We start from the raw sequence: 27666 nt of genomic DNA, 5'->3' as shown, positions 1-27666 counted from the left end.
GAACTGAAACACTGTCTTCTGCCATTATTCTAAGGGGGCAATTTTTATAATGTTATGTATAGAGTTCCTACCAGGGCCACTTCCTGTATGTATAAAACCAATATTTTGATGTGCACAAGAAGATCTAATTTCATGAAAATAATAGTAACATTGGCTAATAACTCTGGATGTTCTACTGTTGTATATTCTGGCTACTCAACATTATATTTGTTAGTATGTAAAAACATTGACATCCTTCTGATATACACAGGAATACAGAAAACATTTTTATATATGATCTTCCTAAGAGATTAAGGGGAGTCTACGGGGCTTGGAGGGAAGAACTGGGAAGAGGGTAATTTGCAATTATAATATAATCTCAAAAAATTGTTCAAAAAGAATATAAAATTTATCACATAAAATAATATGCAAAAAGGCAAAAATGTTTTTAAAACAAAAAACACACCAAGTCACATTTAGAGATTAGCCTAGCTCTCCCAATGAAAACCTAATTTCATCGGCTATAGTGAAAGTGCAATTAATAACAGCTTGAGTTACTGATGGTTTACTCCATTTGGACTTTCTTCTCCCCTCTACTGTGCATCAGAAACCCTAGCTAATGTCCAAATAATCCTAACGTAATTTAGCAGAATGACCTTCAGGCAGTTTCTAGCCTTGTATACACACACACACACACACACACACACACACACACACACACACACATGACAAACACACTCACTTACTCAACTGACATCCTGAATTAGTCCTTGCCTCTGTTCAAAGTAGATCCCCCCCCAAAAAAACCCAACTAGCTTTAGTGTGTCATTTACTATTAACTGTGGTCAGTACCCCAAACAAATGTCTGCTATCTTCAGATCTTATGCACAAGATGTTATTATGCATTTCAAAAATATTTATATTTAATTATTGTCTTTAAGTCTGAAGATGTTACTAAGGCTAAAGTTGCTCCGACTCATTCTTTCCTGTCATTCTTTTGGCTTCTTTTCTAATCTTGAAGGTTTGTTTTTCAAGCATCATCATTGAGTTTGGTAAGGACTGTAGGAAAAGGCACAGATCTACACACTGCTACAAAGGACACAGTCCTACACACTCACAAAGCACGCAGTGCTGGACACCGCTACAAAGGACACAGTCCTACACACTCACAAAGCACACAGTGCTGGACACTGTAACAAAGGGCACAGAACTTACACACTAGACTCAACCTCCAGGCCATCAGGAAAAATAAATCAAGCATTAGACAATGACTCCAACAAAACCAGATCCTGCCTCATATCCAGAAAATAAATGATTTTCAGTTAAACACAGCTTGTCACTTGTGGTTATAGAAAACAATAATTAAATTCTCTTCTCCAGGAAACAGGAAGTGGTGGATGAGCCAAATACAAAAAAAGCTTATACCGTGTAAGTCAGCGTTCCTTATGGCATGCATCCCTTGTGCTACAGGAATGCAAACTGAACTGAACGTACTTAAGTGTTTTAAGGACCAATGTGAAACTAAAAAAAAAAACCTCTAACCCCTGCAGATTTTCCTGAGTGTGGCCGTCAGCTGCAGCCAGCATGAACACTCTTCAAAGACAACAGGATAGTCTTCAGCTCAAGTCCTCTTTACATTATCTTCTGGTGAGACAAAACATAATACAGGCAAATATAATTATGCCCAGCCTGTAAGGCTGTCTGTGGCTCTGTTCTACTCTACCTTTAGCTGCCCCTGATCCATCTCCACTTTAACCATTCAACCTGTTTCCCTCTCCTTGCATGAGGTTCCTCTGTGTGTTCCACAGCATGGCTCCTCTGAGTTTGGTCCTTAAGTAACTGCTAATTCCCCTTTTAGGCTTAACTAAATGGCAAGTCTGTTGAAAGAGTTCCGTCAGTGATTTTCACTTCCCAGACAGTTTTCCATGATTCCCTTATCTAAGCATAGTTTGCTTTTTTCTATGCTAAGGACTCTGATGGCTCACATCCATGGAAAGGTTCTGAGGAGCGGGAAAACCTTCATCTGTTCCACGTATGAGAGTTTACAAAACATTGACCAGAGTGTACAAAAACTAGCAACTGCAGCTTACTCCTCTGGATGACTGCAACTTGAGGCTGCTCCCTACAGAGCCTCCTAACTTCCACTTCTGGTGTTGTACACAATAAACATCCTGAGGCTCCAGGTTGTTGTGCCTCATTGGTGCTGCCCTATCAGAGAGAGCACGGTCCACCCAAGCCCAGAGTTTCTGTACACATGTCTGTTCTTGCTTTATCTCCTCATCACCCAAACTGATTCCAGAACCATCCCATTCAGGACACAGCTGCATCCTTGGTACTATAGTAGTGTCCAATGTGACAGTAAGCTCCTTCACAGTCCCACCTACTTAGTTCAACTCTCAATAGTCAGTGGTTGAGTAATAATGGGCATTGACTATTTTGCAAGTCAACGAATTAAATAACTAATGAAAAGCTAATCACACCTTCTACCTATACACCCCTCACTACTTTTACAGCAGTTTAGATATTTTCCCCATTTTCAGAGTTAAAATGAAGTGACTGAGGACTGGTATTAGTAAACTTTCTTCTGACAGTGAGGTGCTATCTGAGGGAAAAACCTTAAGGGAATAAGATTTATTCTGCCCTTAACTTTCATAATGCAATGATACAAAAAAAGCAACTCCATTCCTAAAGAAAATAATATAGGCATATCAGGGATACATTAGATCAAAATGAGCCCAAAACTCAGCAGGGCAAACAACAAATCCATAGCAACATGTCTGACATCAAAAACTCATGTTAAAATCATCTGGGCTACAAATGAACAGGTAGCCCTGCCCCTCCCACCCTGGGCCAGCAGCATCATGCACACACTCTATTGAGCATTCTACACTCATTGCAACAGTTCCTCAGTAATCTTGCCATCTCCAGCAACATGGTGTCTTCACTGTACCTTTCTTTGCCTTCAACTTAAGGCTCCAAGTTTGACCCACCAAGAAGCTCCTTGCAGGCAATCTGTCTCCAGGTTACCTGCAAGGAGATTTCTAGAACCTCTGTACAAGCTTCCATCCATACTGCACACAGTAAAACCAGCATTCTGCAGACAATGACGAACACTGCTACAAGCTCTAGATATAGATAGGCCACAAGAGGCACTGTTTTCTCTCATGACTGTAACCTTCAAGGCCAATGAGGAACCAAGAGAACGCTTGGCTTCACTGGACACCGTTCTTGCTGTTACTGCAGAGCACCGTGTAAGGGTTCTCTTTATGCCAACGTTCGTAATGGGAACTACACTTTGCCCAAAACTACTTTGTCGGCAGGTCCCTTTCCTTGCCAGCACGCATGTTTTTCACATCGTTTTGTTCCACTTTCTCTTCTCTCTAACTATAAATCTGACCATAGACCACGATACAGACTGAATGTTATAGTGTCTTAATATTTCCTTTATCAATTATCCCATTACTTCTGAATTCCACCTCATGGAAACTTGCAGGACCCAGGAATGACACTGCTGATTCTTTCCCACAGTATAACATGAACGGCTTCCAGCAAAGCTCTCTGTAGGACTTTTGTTCCCCCTCTGAATCTTACGAACAGTGTTCATTGCCCACACTCCCTTCCTTCTCCTGAACTTTTAGAACTGCCTTTAAGCTCTACTTACAGGACTCTGGGGCTTCACAAGTCCACAGCTCAAAATTTCTTCATGCTCCTTCTGCAACCCACTAAAAGCCTACCAGCACTGTAGTGCAGCTCCCAGCACAGCAACAACCCCACCTTTTACATTTCCTGTTGTGTGGCAGAATACTGGACTTAAACAACCTAAGAAAGTATAGACAGATTTCATCTCTAGTCTGAGCTGTCACAGCTCATCAGTGGTGAAGGTCTGGAGAGTTTATGACAGCTCTTGTGGTAGTAGCAGAAACAGAAAACAAACAGAGTGGGGCTAGGCTCTACCTCTCAAAGCCTGTGATCAGTGACCTTCTTGCTACCTGAACTCATCTATTAGGTCCCAAAATCTTTTCAAACAGAACCACCATTTAAGTAGCAAGTATTCAACCATACTTATCTACCAGAGACCTTTTACATTCAAATAAAAGTATTCATCGCTATTGATCTCCTTGAATCATCTTTGGAGAGAATTTCTGAGAAATTCAAGATCCAGAAATATAAATAAGTCAAAAATGACAGCCAGACTGATACTGAGGTTCTAAAATTTAAAGTCACTGACAGATGCATGAATGTGGTGAGTATGGGGTAGAAAATGTGTCTATCAGAACATAGGCTTCCCCATTTAACTTACGGTTACCCCATACGTGATTTTAGAATTTTCCATTGTGTTACAGTTAAACATTTGGGTCACCCGAAATGTATGTTGCAAAATTTTTCCCAGGCAATTACCATAAGCATACCCAATCTCTTCCTTCAGTTTCAGTGGGAAACATTTCTCCTATTCATATCAATAAAACAATCCCCCCATTGTGTGAGGCAAAGCTCCACACCCACTCTGATCTCCCTGCAGATTTCAGCGGTGGTGACTTCATCATTTTTATATGCTCTTTTCAAAGGCAGACAAAAGCTCTCGGGTGTAAAAAGTTATAATATCCACCATTTTTTGCTTTTCTGTAAATTATGGGCTGAAAAATACAATGCCAGAGATAAACCTGGGAGAGAAATCTACATAAAAGCACACAAATCCCCATCCAAGGACTTCTCAGACTTAACTGCAATCCTGTCACACTTTAAAAATGTCATACTGATTTTTCCATTCATCGGCCCTTGAGAGATATCAATTAACAAAAAGCATTTAATATTAACTAATGCTAATTGATGCTCTGATTAAATAACCCTGTACAAATTAAAGGCTGGAAGATTTCTTTCATTGCAAAATAAAGGAGGAAATGGTGAGGTGGTTTTGAAGATAAGTGAACATCGCCGCGCTTATGTACAGAAAGCTACAGACAATTGTTAGGTCACAGCATGAAAGAGGAAGAACATTGTGAGGATCTGTAGTTTAACAGTTAGCAAAGCCAGAAGCCCAAGAGTGCTAAGCCGGGAATGACAGTGCCTTCCAACATCCACCAAGCCCCTTGAAGCACACCCAAACTTCAGTTTCAGACAATCTGGGGCGACATGAGGGAATGTGGAAGTTCTCATTTTGATAGGGATGTTGGGGTTTGGGAGCCTCGGAGCACTCAAAAATTTAGATTAAAATACTCTTGCAGGGCAAACCATCAGTAGAGAGGTTTATCTTGATTAAAAAAGAATTAGAGCATGAGTTAAGGAGAGGGGCAGCAAAGGTGGAGGTCTCAGAGAGAACAGGGCTGCTGCAGGGGCCCCTTCTCATAAAACAGCTTCCGGAGTGCTCTGCCATTGAGCTGGAAATTATGGGACAAGCCTGAGCTTCCCCTTAAAAGGAGGTAAAACTGTCTTTCTTTAAAAAGAATACTAATAGGATCTAGAGGAAGTGTGAGAAATTAAGGAATCTAAAAAAATGATGTTCCCATAAGTAGTGATGTACCCCAGGCAGATATATCTACAAAATGATTCAAACTAGTCTAGCATTTAATACTCTCAATGAAAATGCAAATAACAAGCCTTGGAGTACTTAGAAACAACAGAAAAACATTCCTCTCATTGCAGAAAGGAAGAGTTTGTAGTTGCTACAAAGGAGGCATTGCAGAAAAGATTTGTTACAAACACTGTAGGCACCATTATCTGTGTACTTATTTCTAGAACAAAGATGTGCATCATCAATATCTTTTATCGAACCTTTCAACTTTGCAATGTAGATGTTCTTGATACAGTGCAGAAGCTGGTGAACTTACACAGCAAAACTTACCTCTAGATGCTGACTGCCAGGTATCATGGCTGCATCTCTGTTGGCCAAATTCTAACCCTAACTTCAAAGACCTTTGGGACGATATGTTAAAAATTCATCACATGTTAGTCTAAATTTGTGTCGGAAGCAAAATACTTCAGTGAGAATACAAAATGATGCTGTTTAAATTCGGTCTTGTCTTGGATGGTATTGCTGGCTCCATCTGTGGTGTTCGTGAGTTTTGCTGGGTTTAGTAGTCTAGGTAGCATCTGTGGTTCCTCCGAGGTTGGAAGGCATTGGTCCAGGCCCTTGTACCACTTAGGGTCTCTGTCGAGAAGTCAAGCGCAATGATAGTTCTGCCTTTGTTTGTTACTTAGTCTTTTTCTTCTGCAGCTTTTAATATTCGTTCTTTGTTCTATAAATTTGGTGTTTTGATTATTATGTGGTGGGCAGACTTTCTGATCCAATCGAACTGGTGTTCTAGTGTCACAAATGTTTATAGGTATTTCTTTCTTTAGGTTGGGGAAATGTTCTTCTATGACTTTTCTTGAAAATATTTTCTGGTTATTGGAGCTGGGACTCCTTACCTTCTTCTACTCCTATGATTCTTAGGATAGGTCTCTTCCTAGTATCCCAGATTTCCTGAATGTTTTCTGTCAGAAATTTTTTAGGTTGAGCATTTCTTTGACTGATGTATCAATTCTTCTGTCATGGCTTCTGCACCAGAGATTCCCTCTTGCATCTCCTGTATCTTGTTGGCGATGCTTGCTATGTTGTTCCTTGCCTCATCCCTAGCTTTTCCATCTCCACAGTTCCTTGACTTTGTGTTTTATTGCTTTTATTTCTATTTTCAGGTCTTGAAGCATCGTATTCATTCCCTTCACCTATTTAATTGTATTTTCCTGTATTTTTAAGGGATTTATTCATTTCCTCCTTAAAGGCCTCTATCTTCTTTATTGGGTTTAAGGTCATTTTCTTCTGCTTTGTTTATGTTAGGATAGCCAGGGCTTGCTATAGTAGGACAGCTGTACTCTGAAGGTGTCATATTGCCCTGGCTTTTGTTGATTCAGTTCTTACACTGGCTTTTAGTCATGTGGTTATCCCTGGATGTTGCTAGTGTAGCAAGTATCAGGCCTAAACAGGACGTTTCTGGTGCAGCAAGTCTCCAGTGGTCAACCTTGTATGTCCAGTGGAGGGATGCGACATCCACCCACCCACAAAAGCTTCAACCCATAATCTGTCCTGTGAACAAGATGTGCAGGGAAGAGCGATCGAGCAGAGCAATTGGATAACCAATGACTGGACCAACTTGAGCTCCCCCATGGGAGAGAAACAACCCCTGACACTATTAATGATACTCTGCTACATTTGCAGGAAGGAACTTAACATAACTGTCTCCTGAGAAGATTCATCCAGCAGCAGATGGAAACAAATGCAAAGACCCGCAGCCAAACATCTGGTGGAGCTCAGGAAGTCTTGTGGAAGGTCAGGGATAGAAGTGAGCAAGCTGAAGGGGTCAAAGACACCACAGAAAGACTACAGAGTCAACTAGCCTGGGGCTCACACAGACTGAATGACCAACCAAAGAGCATGTAAGGACTGGACCTAGGCTCCCTACATATTTGTAGCAAATGTGCACTTGATCTTCATGTGGGTCCTCTAATAAATGCATTGGGAGCTCTCTCTGATTCTGTTGCCTACTAATAGATCTCCTTGCCCTAACTGGACTGCCTGGAGAGGATGTACTCACTTCAACTGGGACTAGATGTCCCAGGGCTGGGTAGTACCCAAGGGGGGCTTCCCTTCTCTGAGGAGAAGGGCAAGGCATAATGGGGAAGGGATTAGAAAGGGTCAGAATTGGAGGAGGGAGGACTATGATCAAGCTGTAAAGTGAATAAATAAATTAATTAATGGAAAAAAGGGCAAAAAAGAAAACGCAAAATGAATTAAACTGTAATGAAATCAATTAGACAAACCAAAACATTTCAAAACATAAAGCTGTCATTAACGCGGCTGTAGAAGTTTTCAGTGGTCAAAGATAAAAAATGTTCCCGTATCTACGACATGGTTTCTTCTGATTTCCCAGACTTAATAAAAGAAGTTTAACTAGGAAGCCAAACAATTCATAATTGATACAAAGACATCAATTTTCTTAGCATCATTATTATCTCATCTATGGTCACAACTGTCTTTCTTCTCTCCCTTCATCTTCATCTCGGATATTTATGAGAAACAATTTGCTAGCCTCTAGTACGTGCTGGGCATTAAGCCTCCAACTGTATCTGAGTTATATCGGGGTACACAGCAGCAAGCAGGGCTTTTAGAACATGTCACATATGAAGATGAGGACCGTGAGAAACAAAAAAAGCAGTAGTTCTCAATCTGTGGGTCACAAACCACAAGGGTTCATGTTGGGGGATGGTTTTTTGTGCTGGGTAAAGGTTGTCTATGTATTATTCAAATGCCTATTTCTTTACTTGCAGAGAGGAGGATCCAGGCTGGAGTTTGGTATTGTTATTTTTGTGAAGCATTACCAGTATCAGTGTTTTTATAAACAGTCTTCTCCGTCACCTCTGATAGCCTAACAAGGAGCTGATCAGCTAGTTAGCTGGGCAGAAGAAAATGAGGAAAGACTGCCAACCTAAGTCAGGGGATCCCAAAAAAGAGACCGAAGGGAGAAAGAGAGGATCACAAGAAGAAGGTGTGGAGAGACCAGGAGGATTTGCCATAACATCACAATGAGAGAGCAGCCATGAGGACACCATAGACCAGAGTGAGCCGGGGCAAGACCAGAGGGCAAGTAATGGGGTGTTAGTAGCCTAGGTGGGTTAGAGCAGCTCAGAACCTGCCCAGCTTAGACTTGTAGCTTGTTAATAAAAATACCAGGTCTCTGTGTCTTATTCGGGAGCTAAAACGGGATAGAAGGGGTATAGAAATGCCCGGGTAACAAGAGGGCACAGATAACCCCCCCCCCAGATAATATTTTACAAGGTCACATACCATACAACCTTCATATCAGATACTTACAATTCATAACAATAGCTAAATTATACTCATGAAGTGGCAACAAAATAACATTATGGCTACGGATCACCACAACATGAAGAACTATACCAAAGTCTTGCAACATTCAGAAGGTAAAGAACACTGTCCAAGAGGAATGGACAGGGGATGGAGTATGCTTCAATCCCAGTATTTGGGGAATAAAAGATCCTAGCAGAGGAGGAAATAGCAACATTTGGTTTGAGTGATTTGTGTGCTTTTTCAACGATGCTGCCTTTATACCACAAAAATGTGTGACAGTTGATCCAAGTCATTCTTTGAATGCTTACATTTAGTTCATTTCTTAGCACTTCCTCAAGAAGATGTCCTACAGATTCTTCATCTTTTGTGTTCACGACCACACAAATCTCTTGTGAAATTTTTTCTGCAATCAGAAATAGAAAAGTTTTAAAGTTTTATCATTGAAAAAAGAAAATCACAGAACAAAGCTCGATTATCCTGAAACTTATGCTTGCTTGATTTTCATCCCCCGTGAGTAAGATGAGGGAGATTCTCGCCCAAAACTACGTACAGAGACATGAGCTATCTACTAAGACATTCTGAGTCTATTTACCAGACAGGCATTCATACACCAAATGCTATGTTATAACCACACATTATGTAAAGAGATGAGAAGTGAGAGATCTCGGTCTATATTTTAAAGGGAATAACTAGAAGTGATAATCATTTGTGTGATGACTTCTTTATTCGAAAGTAGTCTCCCAGATTCTCAGAGATTCTCACCTATAGGTAATGTCCTTCTGGTCAATGGGCAGATTTTCCCTAGCATGCATCTACATTGTCAGTTCCATACAACCCATTTTCTGTTTGGACTCTTACCACAGCAAATGAAAATTTTCCTCAATCTTGCAAGGCTTATTTGAGATAGCTTAAAAGTTAAAATATGTGACACATGTGGCACAATGCCATGTGACACAGTGGCATTCACCCCTGAACTTTCTGATCACTCTCTCAAAAGATGACATCCTCCTCTGGAGAACTCTGAGGTACTAAGGAACATTGCAACAGCTGTCAAGTACTGAATCTTGAACTAAAACAACAAAACCTAATTCAAAATAGTATTTCTCAATCAAACATTGCCTGGATCATTATTTGACCCTGGTATTTCATACGTGGGTGGCTTAGGTAATATGTTTCCTAGATGAATTTATCAATTAATAATTTTTTCTAGAAAAGCTCCAAAAGACAGCTAAAATAACACCACCGGTTACTAATACTCCTGTTACTATTCCCATTTTAAAAAGTTTCCTATTTATTCACAAAACCATAGTAACATGGAAACCATGTTGACCATAGAGGAAAGAATTATTATGATTATGTATCCTGAAGTCAGAAGCCTTCGTTACAGATAAGTGACTGACTTTCATAAGATTCCAGGGCTTTTGGTAGTAGAAAAGGTACACAAATCTAAAAAAATTTACATTTATATGCCTATAGCTACCTTAGGGAACCAAAATGTGGGTAAAGGAAAGGCATGGAACACTTAGTGAACTTTCAACCATCACCATGTTCTTTTAATGCCACTATCCAACTTAATGGCTCAAAATAAGAATGTGTGTATTATGTGTTACAATTCCCAGTTTCACACCTGGATATCTAAATATAGGTCTGCCCAACGATCACGCCTTCCTACAGTGATACCCAACTTGCAATAGTTTCTATAAATGATTTTCACATGCTCTTTGCTCAGACCCTTCAGTCAAAAAAAGTAAGTATATATAAACCAAGTAATTGCAATAGATTGAGATGGACAGAATCCCTGTATTCTGAATATGGATCTACCACACTAAACTAAGCCACTTTTCCATCGTCTCATCTCTTTGGGATTCTATTTCCTTACTGAATAAGGTTCTACTAATTCCTGAAACTCTGCAGATACATAACCCTGATAAAATCTAGTTTGATAATGAATGGAGATGAATATGCCAGACCGTGTTATAACATACTATCAGTTTAAGTAACACTGGCTGCTGACAATTACAATCAGATAACTGTAATCTTTAAATGAGATTAGAGCTTACCCTAGAAAGGTGAATGGGCTTTGCTTAGGAGTGGAGGCAAGGAATTTGGAAAGAATTCAGAGAGATAAAAATGGAAACAAAATAAAATATGTTGAGGTAGGACAAGAACCCATAAGCATAGTGTGATCAATAGGAAGCAAAATTATTTGGAGGCAACGAGATGATTTAACAGGAAATACCAAGGATGCTCGGTGAAGCCAAGGCCATGGAGGGCCCTCTCAAAAGACTGATTATAAGGTAACCATCCTTCAACCAGAGTCTTTGGAAATGAAGGAAACACAATCAATAGATCATATATTTAAATACTTGGAAGGAAATGTGGCTCTCCAGGACCCTTATGTATGCCTAGAAACATTTTGAAATATTTCTAATGCACAAAAAGTTGAATCTATGACTACAACAGTATCTGCCAACTCAGCAATTAATGTATCAGTGCCACAATAGTTTTTGAAAAGTTGATAAATTACAAATAATTAAGAATTTTTCAAGTAAAAAAAGGAGCAAAGATTTCCCTTCCTTGTTTAACCATATATTCCTTATGCCATTATAATCTTCCTGTTCAATGTAAATTAATAGCAACAAAACTAAAGCTAGAAGCCTTCTATCACACTTAAAAGTATACTAAAAATGAAATTCAACTACATTTTGCATTTCTCTTAGACAGCATTTCAGCTATTCTAAATATAGGACTTTGGTAGTTTTTCTAATTCTGTTATTTATTTACTTTATGCCCTCACCATAGCTTACCATACGTTCTCTCTTCCCACTCTCTCCCTCACCCCGCCCCTGCTCCCATCCACTCCTCCCTGAATTCTCCTCAGAAAAGGGGAGGCTTCCCTTGGATATCAACTAGCCTGGGCATACCAAGTTGCAGGAAGGACATTTTCCTCGGTAGAGGCTAGACAGGAAACCCAGGTAGGAGAAAGGGAACAAAGGCAAGCAATGTCATCAGATACAGCCTCTTCCTCAAATTTACCCCTGTACATTTTGTAGGCAGCACAAATTCTAGGTCTAAGGTTTTTGTCACTGTGTTGGTCTTCCTATCCCTCCATTGGACATCTTGCCTGGTTACAAGAAATGGCTGGTTCAGGCTCCATATCCCCATTGCTAGGAGTCTTAGCTAGGATCACCCTCATAGATTCCTAGGAGTTTCCATTGCCCTAGCTTAAGCTAGAGATAACCTCCAATCCAGCTGTCTCTCCCAGTACTCTCTCCCTCAGCTCTTCCCTGTCCTCATCTCTCCTGCTCCTATCTCCTCCTCCTCCCCTCCATCCCTGTACCCACCCTCCATCCACACCAAGTTTTTCTCAGTGAGCTAAATACAGAACTTTTACTTATGAATCACTCATTGCCAGGAAAAATTTTCCAGTTTCCATAATTCTGAGTTTTAAAAGGAGTAAGTTTAAAATATAACTCTTACGGGGGTCAGGATTGATTCCCCATCTCTAGGTATCTTACTTCATTTTTCTTAAGGAACAGTGCTTTACAGCCTCTACCACAAAGTCATTTTAGTTTGTTTTCAGTTGCATATTGTTAACACCACTTGATTTCCTAGTTTTACATTTATTCCAAAATTATGAAAAATAATGCATAATTATTTTATACAGGATATAGCAATTTTGTTAAGTTTGTAAGTTTTGCTCTCTCTCTATATATATACACATATATATATACATATATATCATGACTAAAGTCTTTTCTTCTTTCAAAATCATAATTGTGTCTAATAATTTTAAATAAAATCTTAAATTCTAATTAAGTCCTTCATATTCATAATAGCTAAACTATTTGAGGTAAGGACTGTTTTTTTTTTTTTGGTTTTTTTTGGTTTTTTTTTTTTGTCTATTCTCTAGAGAACTGCATAAGGCTGGTGTCATTCTGAAATTTTCAGAGTTTGTAAGTAGAGTCACTGTTTCCAATTATTAGAGTTCATAAGCTCTATTCTATATCAGTTTAATGCACTGTATTTGTCTTAAATTCATATGACTGTCAGCAAAGAGTGTTTACAATGGCTAGAATGTCCTCAGGAACCTAATGTTCTTTTCTCATTTGGTGATAATTACTTAAGCCTTTAGTACTTGTTCTGATTAAGTTTGCCAATATACTCATCATTATATTAGCATGTTACAAGAAAAGTATTTGTTACTAAAGTGCTATGCAACAATATATGCGTATAAGCCTAATCCATCACCCACTTAGCACACAGTTATCTGGACGGGAAGAGAAGGACTCATGTGGGAATAATAAAGTAAATATAGCAAAAAATTAGCCTGTGGTGGATATGTGAAACCAGGTAAAAGCATGGAAGTTACCTGTGAGGTTCTTGCACCCTGTAATCTTGAAAGTATTTTAGAACTAAAAAGCATTCTCCCTTTTTAAAACAAAGAAAAATAGACTAAAAGAAATTAAAAACTCCCATCCTTGCACACTAAAGATTATGAGAGCAAAACCTGAGTGAGAATGATCTAGATTCAAGGCCAAGCAATAGTGATAAATGGTTGTGCTTTCTGGGTGGTCAACTCAAATAATAAAATTTCCCACCATTTGTATATCATAGCATACAGTTGTCTGAGATAGAACAGCTGTGTTCTTATGCTTTCTGCTGACTACATGTATATATCATCTATTAACACTATTTCTCAATCTATTCTACTCCAAGACCAGACAATCAAAAATCCCAATCCAGCTCTTCTAACTTAATGCCTCTGCCTGGGTGACTACCCTTTTCTACTCCCTATTCTTCAAATGCACAGATTTAAACCACTCAACAAGTTTCTAGCCTGCATTTTGTGAAGTTGTAAAAGCGATCTGATGCATAGCCAGATTGGAATCTCTGCTTAGATGACACTAACTTTGTATAATTTGGGGATCATAAAAGCTTCCCTCCTTAAAAAAGTATGCTAATTACCTACCATAGCTGATTAGCTTCCCTCAAGCAGTGTAACTCTTTTGAGGTAACATTTCAGTTTTCTTTAATCTTTTTCCATAGTGTGGCAATTGGAGGATTGTGAGTTTAGAAAGACAAGACGTGGTGAGCCACCCATGCACTGAGTCGTTCTACTTCTGGTATAAAACTATTAAAAAAAAACCCTAACCCCAGCCAACCAGTAGTTTTATCTACATGTCTCACCAAGGTTTATAGTTCAGCAATACTCTAATTTTGAATAGTCTAAAGATGAGATAGAAAAGTAATTAACATGTTTAACAATTATAGGGAATGGACACTGGACAAACATTTAATAACCAAGTTTTATACAAATTCAATTCTGTAACTGAGATTAAGCCTCTGGAAGTCTTAGGTCATACCCTGGCAAAGTGTCACAACAATGAATTGAAAGATAACACTAAAGATCAATTTTTATGGAAGCTCAAGCATAGATTCTTCTACTGAGCAAATGGGAATATATATTTAAAACCCCTCTGTCTCATTACTGAAATACTGATATTATTAGCATTTACTTCCTGAGATGCTATAGTGCACATCATTGACTAGAACCATTGAATAACTGTGGGTCATTCTGATTCTATCATCCCACTACATCACAAGCAGGGATCACAATGAAATGGGGAGATGGCTCAGTGAGTAAGACCATACACTGTAAAAGTATGAGGGCCTGAGGCTAAGTTCCCAGCACCCACAAAAATTCCAGGCATGGAGTGGCCGAAACAGGAGAATCACTGACTCCATGGTTAGTGACAGACCCATGCCAAAGCTATGTCACAGAAATAAAGCAACAAACAAATAAACAAAAATACCCAAAGCATGATAATCAGGACATTGTAGGATTTCTGGCCTGTGTGCATGCAATGGGCATAGGCATACACACATGAACACATATATGCACATGCATGCACATGCATGAACACATGCACACACATACACACCTCCATACACAAATGCAGAGAGACAACTTCTTAAAAAGTTCTGTATTCATGACTCTAATATATCAAAATTAATTAATACAACTAACATATCATGATGCATATCTTTTTCAGAACAAGGACAAAGCCAGTCAGTAAATGTTAGAGGTTATGATTGTGAAGTACCTCTAATCTTAGGAAAATATAAATCTAAATCTGATCCAGTCTTAGGATCTAGTTATATCATCGAAGAAAAAAACAAAACCACATAAGACTGAACAAACATCTATATTCAGATCACCTGTAGGCAAAACAAAAGGAAAATTATTTTCTAAAAGCTTAAAAAGGGTACAGTAACTTATAGGCAACAGAAGCCTGCATATTGCACACTTCGAAACCAGGAAAAGCAGAGCTCTTTACTGACAGAAACTTACAAGTTCATCTTGGCTGGGTTAACTAAATACAGTACCCCTAATTATAATTGTTGGTTTAAGAGTTAAAATGCCTTTCTTTAATCTCGCTGGCCCCAAATTCACTGATAATTTTTCCCTAAACTAATAAGTGGGTAAGTAAAAACCCACAGGCTGCTCCTAAACTGATTTCTAGTCATGTCCTCCATAATGTGATTTTTTTTATAAATCAAAGGGATTGTATATTGAATATCAAATAAAGATGGCCTGTAAGTGAAAAGTCAAAAAACATTTATAAGATACATTAGGTGAATTTAAAGTGTTTTTTATTTAAAAAGAAATACTCAAAGTGCGATAAGAAAATGGGCAGAAGACAAATACGGTAGTGCAGGGTTATAATTCTGGCTCTTGGAAAGCAGAGGTGAAAAGTGCCATGAATTCAGAGATGTCTGGGCTACATAGATTGGCCAGGGCAACATGGCAAGAAGCCACCTCAAAAAAAAAATGTGATTCAAAAACAAAAATCCAGGAATAGTGTCATGTGCCTGTGTTCACAGCACGTGGGAATCTGACACTGAAGGATTACACACTCAAGGTTATAAAATGAGAACATTCACAGGTATCTATATACAGGTATAGAGGAAGGGGCACTGAGGAAACCGTTATAAGTTTGAATGACTTCTACTCCTAAATACAATATGGGTCTGCACTGTGTAACTATTTGGGGGAAACAACAACCTGAATACACGTCAGTCCTCTTTCCCACTCTACCTCTACTTATTCAGGAAGTAGCTTGTGCTAGGGAAATGGCAGAGTCAGAAAAGTGTTTATCACATGAGCCTAGATTTTTAGGCCCTCCTTCCCCACCCGCACCCCCTGCCACACACACAGTCCTGGAAGGAAAAGAGACAGAAACAGGTGGATCCCTGATATTGGCTCCCCAGCCAGTCTTATCAACTAGTGAGCTGAATGTTCAGGGAGAGACCTACCTAAAAATATACAGTAGAATGCAACTGAGGAAATGCTAAGTACTAACTTCTGAATTATACAACAAAGTATTTGTCAATTTGAATACATTTTTTTCAGTTCTAAAATTATTATTGGATTCTTTATATTTCTTTTTGTTTGTTTGTTTGTTTTGGGGTTTTTTTGTTTTTTTTTATCTTTATTAACTTGAGTATTTCTTATTTACATTTCGATTGTTATTCCCCTTCCTGGTTTCCGGGCCAACATCCCCCTAACCCCTCCCCCTCCCCTTCTATATGGGCTTCCCCTCCCCATCCTCCCCCCATTACCACCCTCCCCCCAACAATCACATTCACTGGGGGTTCAGTCTTGGCAGGACCAAGGGCTTCCCCTTCCACTGGTGATCTTACTAGGCTATTCATTGCTACCTATGAAGTCAGAGTCCAGGGTCAGTCCATGTATAGTCTTTAGGTAGTGGCTTAGTCCCTGGAAGCTCTGGTTGCTTGACATTGTTGTTCATATGGGTTCTCAAGCCCCTTCAAGTTCTTTCAGTCCTTTCTATGATTCCTTCAACGGGGGTCCCGTTCTCAGTTCAGTGGTTTGCTGCTGGCATTTGCCTATGTATTTGGTGTATTCTGGCTGTGTCTCTCAGGAGAGATCTACATCCGGCCTGCACTTCTTTGCTTCATCCATCTTATCTAGTTTGGTGGCTGTATATGTATGGGCCACATGTGGGGCAGGCTCTGAATGGGTGTTCCTTCTGCCTCTGTTTTAAACTTTGCCTCCCTATTCCCTGCCAAGGGTATTCTTGTTCCCCTTTTAAAGAAGGAGTGAAACATTCGCATTTGGCTAAGTCAACTGTTTAAATAAATTGACTTAATTATTAAAAAAAAAGATTCCTTATATTTCTACTATCTTTAAGATTGTTTCCATATTTCAAGAGGATGGATTAGTTTAGCACTTCCTTAATTGGTGCTTTAAAATATTTACAAGATAATTAAGGGAATAGAGTAAATTCCACCGGTCTTTTTCTTTGCTCATTCTTGAACACTTTTTCCTCTAACCAGTCTTGTGTCACTGGTGGCCATGACAAGAACTGCAACTGAGTGGAAACAGTAGACCCAAAATTTTCTCATTTCCCACTGCTCAGGAGAGTACTGTACTGTTCTTCTTCCTCTTCTATTGCTAAGTTCTGGGCATAAGCAGAGTCACCAGAAATATGATGGAGTGCAACAAGCTCTCATTTTTCCGGGAGAATGTTGAAAGCGGAGAAGAGACAGGAGGGGACAGTGGTTCCCAGGTGTACCTTTAGAGCTGTCCATAAATTATTAGACCCAATATATCATGCCGTAGACTCTTAGAGTGGGGCTGAGTGACAAACAACATACTTGATAGGCCACTGGACAACACCACAGGCCACTGATCCATACAAAACCAAAGATCCATTGAGAAATGCAATGGATACTGGAAACAACACAAGGGGGTTAAAATGGGGGATGTGAGAAACTGTGAATTTCCTACTGAAACACTAATAATTTGAACAGGACCCAAAGTTTTACAGCAGACTATAACAGGATAGTATCTTATATTCAGAATATTTAACATAAACAAGGTTTCAACTCCATGGGTAAAGATAGTCAGTCTAGGTAATTTTGCTGGATTCACACATATATGTTGCTAACAAATATTTTAAAGCACCAATTAAGGAAGTGCTATACTAATCAATGCTCATGAAATATGACTGTCACATGTGATGTTCTCTTAGGAAGGTTTAACTCAGGTGCTATTGCAACAAAAATCTTTCATGAACAAGAGATGTATGGGCAATAATTCTGAAAGTTTCTGAAGGACTAAAATTTAGTTTGTGATACCTTATTTTTCTTCAGATAAATAAAGTCAAACACTAACACCACCCAGTTCCACAAACAGGAGAATCCAGGCTACACAGTCACTTTTCTGTGATACCTCAAGTTCATTCTACCAGGTCTCCTTTTCCCCTGGATTGGCCTCTCATATCAAAGTTTTAGAGCTCATGAGTAGATAAGAACTGTGTTTAATCCACAGGTAGCTATTTCTACAAGATGTTTGGCACCTGAAGCTTTAATCCATCCAATGTAAGAGCAGTATCTTTCATCTACTGTTGAGGTCTGTGACCCAGAGTCCAATTTGAGGATCTAATTTCCATCCCTCAAAGATGAAGAGTGATATTAAACAGACTCAATAGTGAGGAACAGTGAGGAGTGCATGCCTATGGGGCCAGCACATGATGTCAAAGCCAGCCTGGGTTCCATGTGAAGAAGACCTTTTATGCAAAGAGAAAAGAAGAAAAGGAAGAGTGGTCCTTCTGAGCCTGGGTACCCTTCTTAGTTACATCTGAAAGTTCTTTATCACCAGGCCTGGGAAGGCTATGGTAGATGAAGGAAGAAGGCAGGCAGCAAACAACAGAAAAATAACCAACAAGCCATGACTGCAAGAAACCAGTCAATAAACTCTTGCAAGAACACTAAATATACAGCAGAGCCTCTGTGAAGAAAGCTATGCTGACCTGTGAGCACTGCGACTGGAAGACATCGCATGAAGGCACATATTTTATAAAAGATGTCATATCTAATCAGATCTTACCACATTTAACATGAGTCACAAGGTCCCAGAATGAAATTTCCTACCTTAGAACTGAGCACAAGCAGCGGGCATGTGGTGCCTTGTCTTGACACAGATTAATGTGGAAGCCACATACATGTTTTACTATGCTCTCATAGCATATGTATTTGTTTCCCTTTAAGGATATGGGCATTGCCAAATCAGAAAAATACATTTGAAAAATATTCTCTTTTAAAATTCAAGAAATGTCTGGGCACTTATAAAATGTGTCGTTACTTTGAGAAAAAGTGACATAGTTGGGTTTGGGGCATTCTGTAATAGCTAATCTAGAGAGACACATAGGTGGCTGGCTTCTGTCTGTTACGACTTTACTTGATACTCAGTGGCTTACTGTGACCTTTGACATATTGAAAATGACAGATTCCTTGCCTGTACTTGCACTGACATTCGCTGATGACAAATTAAGACAATTAGAAGATTAAATAACCAAACAAACTATACTTTCTCTAATCTTGACCCACATATTTCACTCTCTAATTTACATCTTTCTTAACAATAAAATGCCTGGGAAACAAAGCTCCTTCTAAATTGCGTTACGGCCTTCCCATTCTTCCTGAGAAAGCTTGACGCAAATGCTCTTGACGCAAATGTTCACACACACACACAAGATACCATCACAGCACTGTTTCCATGCGGGTAAGGAACAAAAACTATTATGTACAAAGAAGTTTTGGTATTAATAGGAGAAATGTGGAAAATTAAGTATCAGTCAAAAGTCAGAGACATCAAAAAGCAAGGTTTCTGAGTAAATCTTAGCTGTCACTTGGCATTGTCCGAAGAAACATATTTAATATAAAAGGCACCATCTCCAAGAATTTAACAAGAAAGCCCTGACAAGGACATGCCACAGACAGACAGTGGTCCGGTTGCACCCGGTGGAAACCTGACTTCCCCTGGCTCATCTTTTTAACTACATTCAAAAGTTTCAAAAGAATTTTGCACTTTAAAAAAAATCACAATGCTAAGTAAATGCTAAAAGACCCTTACGAAACGAAACCATCCGTTTTTCCATGTGCGTAAGACGCCAAAGCCAACACAGTAAGTTCTGTTTCCATAATGCTGAACTAACCTTGTCTGTGTGCGATTTATCTTATTCTTTCCAGTCAGAGCCGATTTAAAAGCATCACTACACCCTTTCATGCATGTGCACAAAGGAATTCAAACACTGTCCTGTCAGCAGAGTTTTTAAACCATGTAGAGAAGAAATAAAGTATAAGATTACAGATTTAGTCTTCCTAATACAGTGAAAGAAAGGCACCTGTACATTGATGTTTAAAACTGGGAGGTGGAGATGCCATTTTCCAAATAAAATGAAGATTTATTAGCCAGTAAAATATCAGACAAATCAATTGTCCTTTTAGTAAGACAAAAGGAAAGCAATACACAATGACCAAGAAAAAGACACAGATCTTTATATGAATTAATATTAACTAATTCTAATAAAAGCAGCCTAAAATCATTCTCAGTTTTAACTTCTTTTTTTCCACTTTTTACATAAAGCATCAAATAAAAAGAGGCACCGGGAGCCATTTTTATAGCATAAGTTGACTCAAGTTTGTACAATTATAACCAGAAAGAATAAAATGAATTTTTATAACACCCTTTAATCACAAAACTGAATGTATTATAAGGTTTGCTAAAGGGCCATATTGAAAAAATAAATACATTCTTTTAAAGAAGAAATTCCATAGGGACTCTTTTCTTTAAAAACTTTTAGAATATTGACCCTTTTGCCAAGATATGGTCAGCATATTAAATTAAGTGTGGTTTGAGACTGTTTGTATGGCTTGTGTACATCTAGATAAAGTATGCTAGGCCTGGAGTCTGTTACCACTTTAACATCTTTGGGGTTTGTCTGAACTTGCAGAACAGGCTTGGGTGGGCTCAACCAGTTTGTGGAAGGGGTGGAAAAATACAGTCCTCCTTTGTTCAGTGGATGTTTACAAACGTATCAGTCAGTCTAGGGTTTTGTTGTACTAATTAATCACAAGACTCTGAAAAGATTGTTTTCCTTTTCATTCAGAATAAAAGCTGGAAAGAGTTAAACATTAAATAACATGGACCAAATTTAATGTGCTACCTTAGGAAAAAGAAATGTGGGGGTTGTTTTGTTTTATGTAAGGATAACAGTAATTTGTAATTAACTGCATTTTAGCACAGACTCCATGAAAGACAGCCATCAGGATAGCACTCCACAGCTTTTCTACTCACCATGGCACACTGTAAGGAGGAACCCATGTAGGCAAATGTACTGAGTTAAATCAAGTTAAAAATCAGCAGAAGATGAGAATTAGATGGTGAATTTTATTTCTATTTGGATATTCAAGTCATACATCATCTTGCCTGAAATTAATGACTTAAGTTAAATATTAATGAAATAAGATTTTGTTTTCCTGGCAGTGAGATTTCCATACTAAACTGAAGATGTTGACTTGATTGTATGTTCCTATGGACCAAATATTTATATAACCACATCTAGTATTCCAATAAGAAGTGAACTTGCCAGTACAAAGTGTCCTTGCATCTGACATAAGATTGTGTTATTTATCCTAGCAAAGTTTTATAGTGTGAAAAATACTAAGTGAACAAGAAAATAGTCACATCAAACCACTTGATCCCCATTCAAGGAGAGAACAGATGAATATACCAAATTACAGAATACGCAGCATGCATATTACAGCATATAAAAAGTTACAAGTGTTACCCTAAAATAGGTAGGTGCTATTTACAAAGACCAGATTCATAAAAATAAAAAATAGAAAGCCTTAACAGTACATAAATAATCATTTAAGTTATTTTTCAGTCATTCCATTTTTATGCTTATCCTATCCCTGGACATGTCTAGAAATTTATAAGTTAGTTGTGATCCATTTTTTGGAAAATGTGTGATGCTATCAGCAAGTACTTTCTCAAAAAACTACTAGAAAGCAAGACCTTTATCCTCCGGAAGTTCTGCTAACAACATGGTACTGGACCAAAGGAATGAAGGCTGGACAGGTGGTCTGTAGAAACAGCCTGGATGTCCACTGAGAGAGCTTTTGGATCCAAGATTGTTACCTCTCTAGTTGGCAGCATGAGCCTGAGAGGGTAGAGTCTAAAACTTTGACAGACTAAAGTCTAATGCAATGGCCATTTTTTTTCAGATCCCGAAACAACTTATATTCTGAGGGCACTCTGAAGGTTAAACAAGGTCATGTGAGCAAAGTTCTCTTGAGTTCAAGTGGTATACAGTCATAAGGGCAAGGTCACAGGAGCTTAGGCTATATACAGTCATGAGGACAACTTGTGCTTGGAAGCATCACTCTGAATAATAGTGGGTAAGATCATGGGTAATCTAAAGTAAACCCACTCCTATTATTACACCTAAGGGGGACTCGAAAGCACATTCCACAAACAAACCTATGTTATAGAGAAGCAGGTTACAAGACTTTTGCCTTTTTTACTTGGAGTTTGAACACAAGCTCAGAACTCTCTTCAGACAGCTTGATTCATGGACCATGTTCTGACACAAGATCAACTCTCATGCTCAGAAAATGCATCTGCATGGTTGGGAGTAAAAAAGAAGACATGACCCTAAAAACAACTTGGCCTATTGATAAGGCATATCTGTATTCCAATTATGGATCATATTCTTTTCAATTTTGAGACCCAGATGAATGTGCCTCTATCCCATTTCCCTACCCTGAAAATGGGAGCAATAATATCTACTGTACATTAATATTATTATATAGAATAAATGACTTAAGATGCTGGTGTGAGTGCTCTATGCCCTCGAACAACATAGTTCTACATTACAGAGGTATTTAATGACATAGGGATGGATAGACAGATAGACTGAATCAAGATATATATCTTTACAAGCAGAAAGGCAGTACTGTGGGAAGGGAAAGCCATCTATTCCTAAAGTATAAATCTTCAAGGAAGAAGAAAATATGCCTATATATGTTGTTAAAATGATTAAACCCAAAGCAATATCAGCAGATAGCCAAGAAACAAAACAGGAGATATTCCTTCCATGTTTATTGAACCATGACTCTGAAGAATGTTCAAATCATGTTGACCTTGTGAGCAACACTGAATCCACTAAGATCTTAAAATAAAAAGATATATTTTGTTATATGATTTCATGATAAAATGAGTGCTGAACTTTAACTAGAAACCTTGAGCATAAACATGTATGCATGACATGAGTCACCCTGTGATGGATCAAATTCCAATGTTGATGTATCCTAATAAATGAAAGGTTTTTAGGGAGCCTGGACAAAAGGTAGACAATACTTCTCTGAGAAGACATGGGTATTTAATGAAAATTTCAGTGTCCAAGCACAGGATACCACCCTATGACTTAGAACTCTGAGAATCATAACACTACCTAAGTCGCTGATTTGGGGAGAAAAATAGCTATAGTTAAAATGCTCCAAATAGTGCTCAACAGAAAGCTAGAGTCTAATATATGCTAGGAATTAGTGCTTACAAGTATATTGTGAAGTCAGCCTGTGGTCCCATCTACTTAAGGGGCTAAACAGGAAGGAAGATCACAAGCTAAGGACAGCCTTGACAACTTACACCCAATGTCAGAATTAAAGAGATAAAACGAGGGGAGGGGCTGGGAATATAAGTCTGTGGTAGACCACTTGCCTAACATTTTCAAGGCCACAGTTGCTTGGATTGAATCCCAAGTACAAAATAAATTAAATAAACCACAAAAGAACTTTGACCATTTATTAAAAGTGATTGTTAATTTTACGCAACTATTGAAGGAGAAAAGGGCTGTCCACATAGTTGTTAAGCTCTGATTGTATCTGTGAGGGAACTGGAGTTTCTGGGAGAGGTCAGCATTTTAACATGCATACAAAACAAAGGAATTGTCCTCATCAACATAGGGAGAGTAGTATTCAATTTATCCAGGGTCTCACTAGAACAGGAAAACAGAAGAGACAGAAGGGAGAATTCTCCTCCCTCTTTGAAGCTGAAACCCCCATATTCTACATTTGGTCTTAGTTTTAGTCCAAACAATAATGGATATTCTGGTTCTCTGATCTTTGGGATTTGATAGAAACAATACCACAGACTTTCTTGGGCCGCAAGCTTGCAGATAGTCATGGACCAAGAGGACAGAAAAACAGGGAAGATTGAAAGACATGAAAAGGGAGAATACTTCACTCAGGACTCGGCGTGAAGACTCAAGCAGGTGGGAATCAAGCATTCCAGCATAGTTAATGGCATGTGCAACGAAGGCTGTTAATGTGGAGATAATATTCATTTATATACAGATACTTAATATTAAAACAGCAATGATGCATGCTTCAGGCACAAACACATACACCCCTGACTATTGCTTTATTCCTCTCTCAGATATTATCTGAGAGTCTCACAAGCAAGACCATTAACTTCTGTTGACAGAGGAAACATGTTAATGTCCCATGCAGTTCTTGTGATCTTGGGCTTTATGGTACCAAATGAAATTTGTTCTCTATCCTTTTGTCTGCACATCTCAGGAACCACCCAATGACCTCATTTAGATTCCTGGGAATCCTGGGAAGAAGGAGCATTAGAAACCATTGATATCAAATACAAGTGACGCCCACACCCACACTTGGCTTGTGTGCTCTTTCCCTGAGTACACAATTTCTAAATTTCTTTTGTAGCAGAGTCAAGATCTCAAATTCACCTTAGTGGAAAACTTTGAAAGGACCTCTTGGGGCAACAGCAGGGAGTTTCATTAATCTGTGTCTCTGGCTATCCCCCAACCATTGCTAAGACGAATCTCTTCCTGTATATCTATACCTCTATGTGTTGTATTGTTTTTCTGGATAGCCCTAACATATGGCTGGAAAAGGCAGGCTTGCAAATAAATAATTTTAATAGTTTTCTGCAAACCACATTATATTTAATAATTTGTGTGCATGTGTGTGACAAGAGTACATATAAATGTACAGATAAGTATAGGCCAGACACTGGGTATCATAATCAACTACTTCTCACCGAACATTTTGATATAGGGTCCCTTTGAAAACTTGAGCCCACTGATTCACCTAGGCTGACTGATCACTGAGCTTCAAGGATATATCTTCCTTTCTGTCTCACCAGCCCTGGGATTACAGATATATACGACCATACACTACTGTGTCTCACAACCTCAAAAGTCCAAAAATAAAACTCCAAGTTTTCTCCCTCCTGTTTCCTTCAATTATCAGTGTTGGTATCTAGTACAAGTCATGAAGAAGGTAAAGAAATACACATCTGTCATTGGAAGACTGTAGTAAGACTCTAAACTTAAATTGCAGTAGAAATACCTTAGCTATATGTGGCCTATAGGAGACTATAAGGAGCAGCCTTAACCAATGTTTCTCAAATATGACTTACGATGCAATTACCTAGGGTTCTTACCAAGACAGATTCTGATTCACATGGGATTGGGACAGATGACTAAAATCTCAGGGTGTCTAAAAAGCATGTGAATGCTGATCTGGCTGCCTAGAGAGTATGGAGGACCCAGAGATGTGGCTCTGTGTAGGCCCAGTAATATCAGAATCTCCTCTAAGGTCCTAGAAGTACACACCTCAAAGAAGGAAATTTCTCATTTAGCTTCCAGCTAAATCAACTGCTTACACCGAGCCATGTCAGATCACTCTTTCAGAAGAAAATAGAACACCTGGAAAATACCATGTTAGAAACTGTTACCTAAACAAGAAAACAATTAATTTAAAATATTTGTTTTAACATGTCTGCTGGCTCTGATAATATGTGGGGAAAGTATTACAACATGGAAAATCAGCAGTTGAGACAGGAATCTCCTTGCTGCTCTTACAGCCCCTCTACCTAAGCAATGCACAGCTTACTTAGAAATACAATCAAACTGAGTTTTCTATGTCTTTGTGTTAAAAAGCATAAACAACCACAGCATGACTTGGCCAACCGCTCACAAAGAAATATTTATACATTGCCTGGCTGATATGTAAATATATGTCAACTTTTTGATTTATGGTTATAGATTAACTATTTACAAGCACAGAAACACAAATTATATGACATTAATGGTTTGAAACAAAATATTCTTGAAGGGAAACAAATCTGAGGGTAACTAAAACACAGTCTCAAAATTAGAGAAGAGCCCATGGGAGGCCAACTGTTTTCCTGCAACTCTAAAATGAAGCTAGGCCAAAGGCTACGCACTCAGCAAAAGACTGAATTTAACAGTTTACCTCTCAGCCAAACTTGAGCATTCATTTTGCCCATAGTCTAATTTGGAAAAAACAATCATCAGCTTCCTGTTGTCTGGAGGACAGAGTGAATACCCCTGGTCTTCCTACTGAAGTTGGGTGTTTAAAATGGATGTTCTCAGTCAGAGAAAACTTTATCGCTTGTGACATCTGACAACTTCAAGAGATAATTTTCACAGTCACAGGCATGCTGAAAAGGAGAGGAGAAAGCTCGCTGGCACCTGGGTGGTGTAGCTTGAGGACTACTAAACGAAGCACGGAACCTTCCTGAAATCCAAGGACCTTCTATCCTACACAGCTTGAGAACCCTGACTTCAACCAAAGAGACTGTAGAACACAGAGAGGATTCCTTTCTGTGCACTGATTACATTCCCAGCATAGTAATAAATACTGGCCACTTGTTAAATACACTATGTGGGACCTAAGGGCTACCTAGTGATGCAAAGCAGACATTGTTCCCATATACATGATCACTTTCCTTGAAAAAGTATATAATGCAGGCATTGTCAGAAAAAAATAAGTTTGTTTTTATTTTGTTTGTTTGTTTGAAAACTCATCTATTCCAAATTCTCTAAGTTGTACAAACTGTCATGTGGAAGACTCTGACAGGTCAGTGCAGAGGGGCAGGGACAGCCTTCTAAGCATTAAACAAGAGGGACCTTCAGGGATTTATTGAAATATCAGTTTCTACTGTTGCCTTTACAATTGCACTGATGGTCCATACTTAATAGGTTGAAGTCTTTCTTTCATAGAAATTAAAATCAATGTGGCCTAATAAGTGGTATTTCACAAGCAGGAAGCAAAATAAAATGCAATTTTCAAAACACGAATCAGAGAGCTCCGTGGCCTCCAGCCATCTGTCCTCCTAAAACGGCAGGGATTTAACTGTCCTGAGAAATCCTCAGTGACCTCACATCTGACACTCAGGAGCCGGCAGTCACAAGGTCGAACATACCCTTAATCATGGCTTCAGCTGCACACAGGTCTTGTTTGTAGGTCACCTAAAGGACAGATAAACCTCATTAGACTCAACAGAGCAGGCAGGAATGTGAGAGCAATAAAACAAAGCCCCAAGGAAATTCTTCCCTCCCTCTGGAGAAACTGCGCACACAACACAAGCAATTTCCAAAGGAAAGAGGCATTAGACATTCACAGTAAATCAAATTCAATTTCAACAAATTATGAAGATCCGAGTCTTATATCTTTTAATAAGTTATGATAGCATTTAGCAGTGGTTACTGAAATATGATTACTATGACCCAGGTTTTATAGTCAAAGCATTCAAACAGAAGTATGCACACCACGGTTTTATAAGGTTTCACATTGGCAAAGAAAGAGGTGAGGAAGAAAAGGGGAAGGGGGAGGAAAGAGAGGGGCTGGAAGAGCTGGGGTAGGAAAACCCTGTACATCCATATAACAAAAGCTAACTAGCTCTATTCTAAGCTGAAATTCTCAAAGACCAATGTACATTTAAAGGGACTTCCTGATTGGGACGGTCTTTGTGAAACAGGTTAGTTGCACCTTGTGAAATTTTTCTTAAAACACACCCCTATAAAAAGATTCTAGGGCTGGAGAGATGGCTCAGTGGTTAAGAGCACTGACTGCTCTTCCAGAGGTCCTGAGTTCAATTCCCAGCAACCACATGGTGGCTCACAACCATCTGT

The 27666-nt window shown here is 38.8% G+C and overlaps 1 protein-coding gene across 3 annotated transcripts in view; it reads right to left on the bottom strand.

The window, feature by feature from the left end:
- The window catches only part of Crppa (CDP-L-ribitol pyrophosphorylase A), a 277017-nt gene that overhangs the window by 158306 nt on the left and 91045 nt on the right, over nt 1-27666 (bottom strand). For all 3 annotated transcript variants that reach the window (XM_087554170.1, XM_087554169.1, NM_001008386.1), the window contains 2 exon segments: nt 26958-27003; nt 9130-9224 (listed from right to left, as the gene is read on the bottom strand). In XM_087554170.1, coding sequence (XP_087410296.1) covers nt 9130-9224; nt 26958-27003 — 141 coding nt within the window.

Source organism: Rattus norvegicus, chromosome 6 (assembly GCF_021556685.1).
Source record: "Rattus norvegicus strain SHRSP/BbbUtx chromosome 6, alternate assembly SHRSP_T2T, whole genome shotgun sequence".
Classification (NCBI taxonomy): domain Eukaryota; kingdom Metazoa; phylum Chordata; class Mammalia; order Rodentia; family Muridae; genus Rattus; species Rattus norvegicus.
This window is presented reverse-complemented; position numbering and strand designations above follow the sequence as displayed.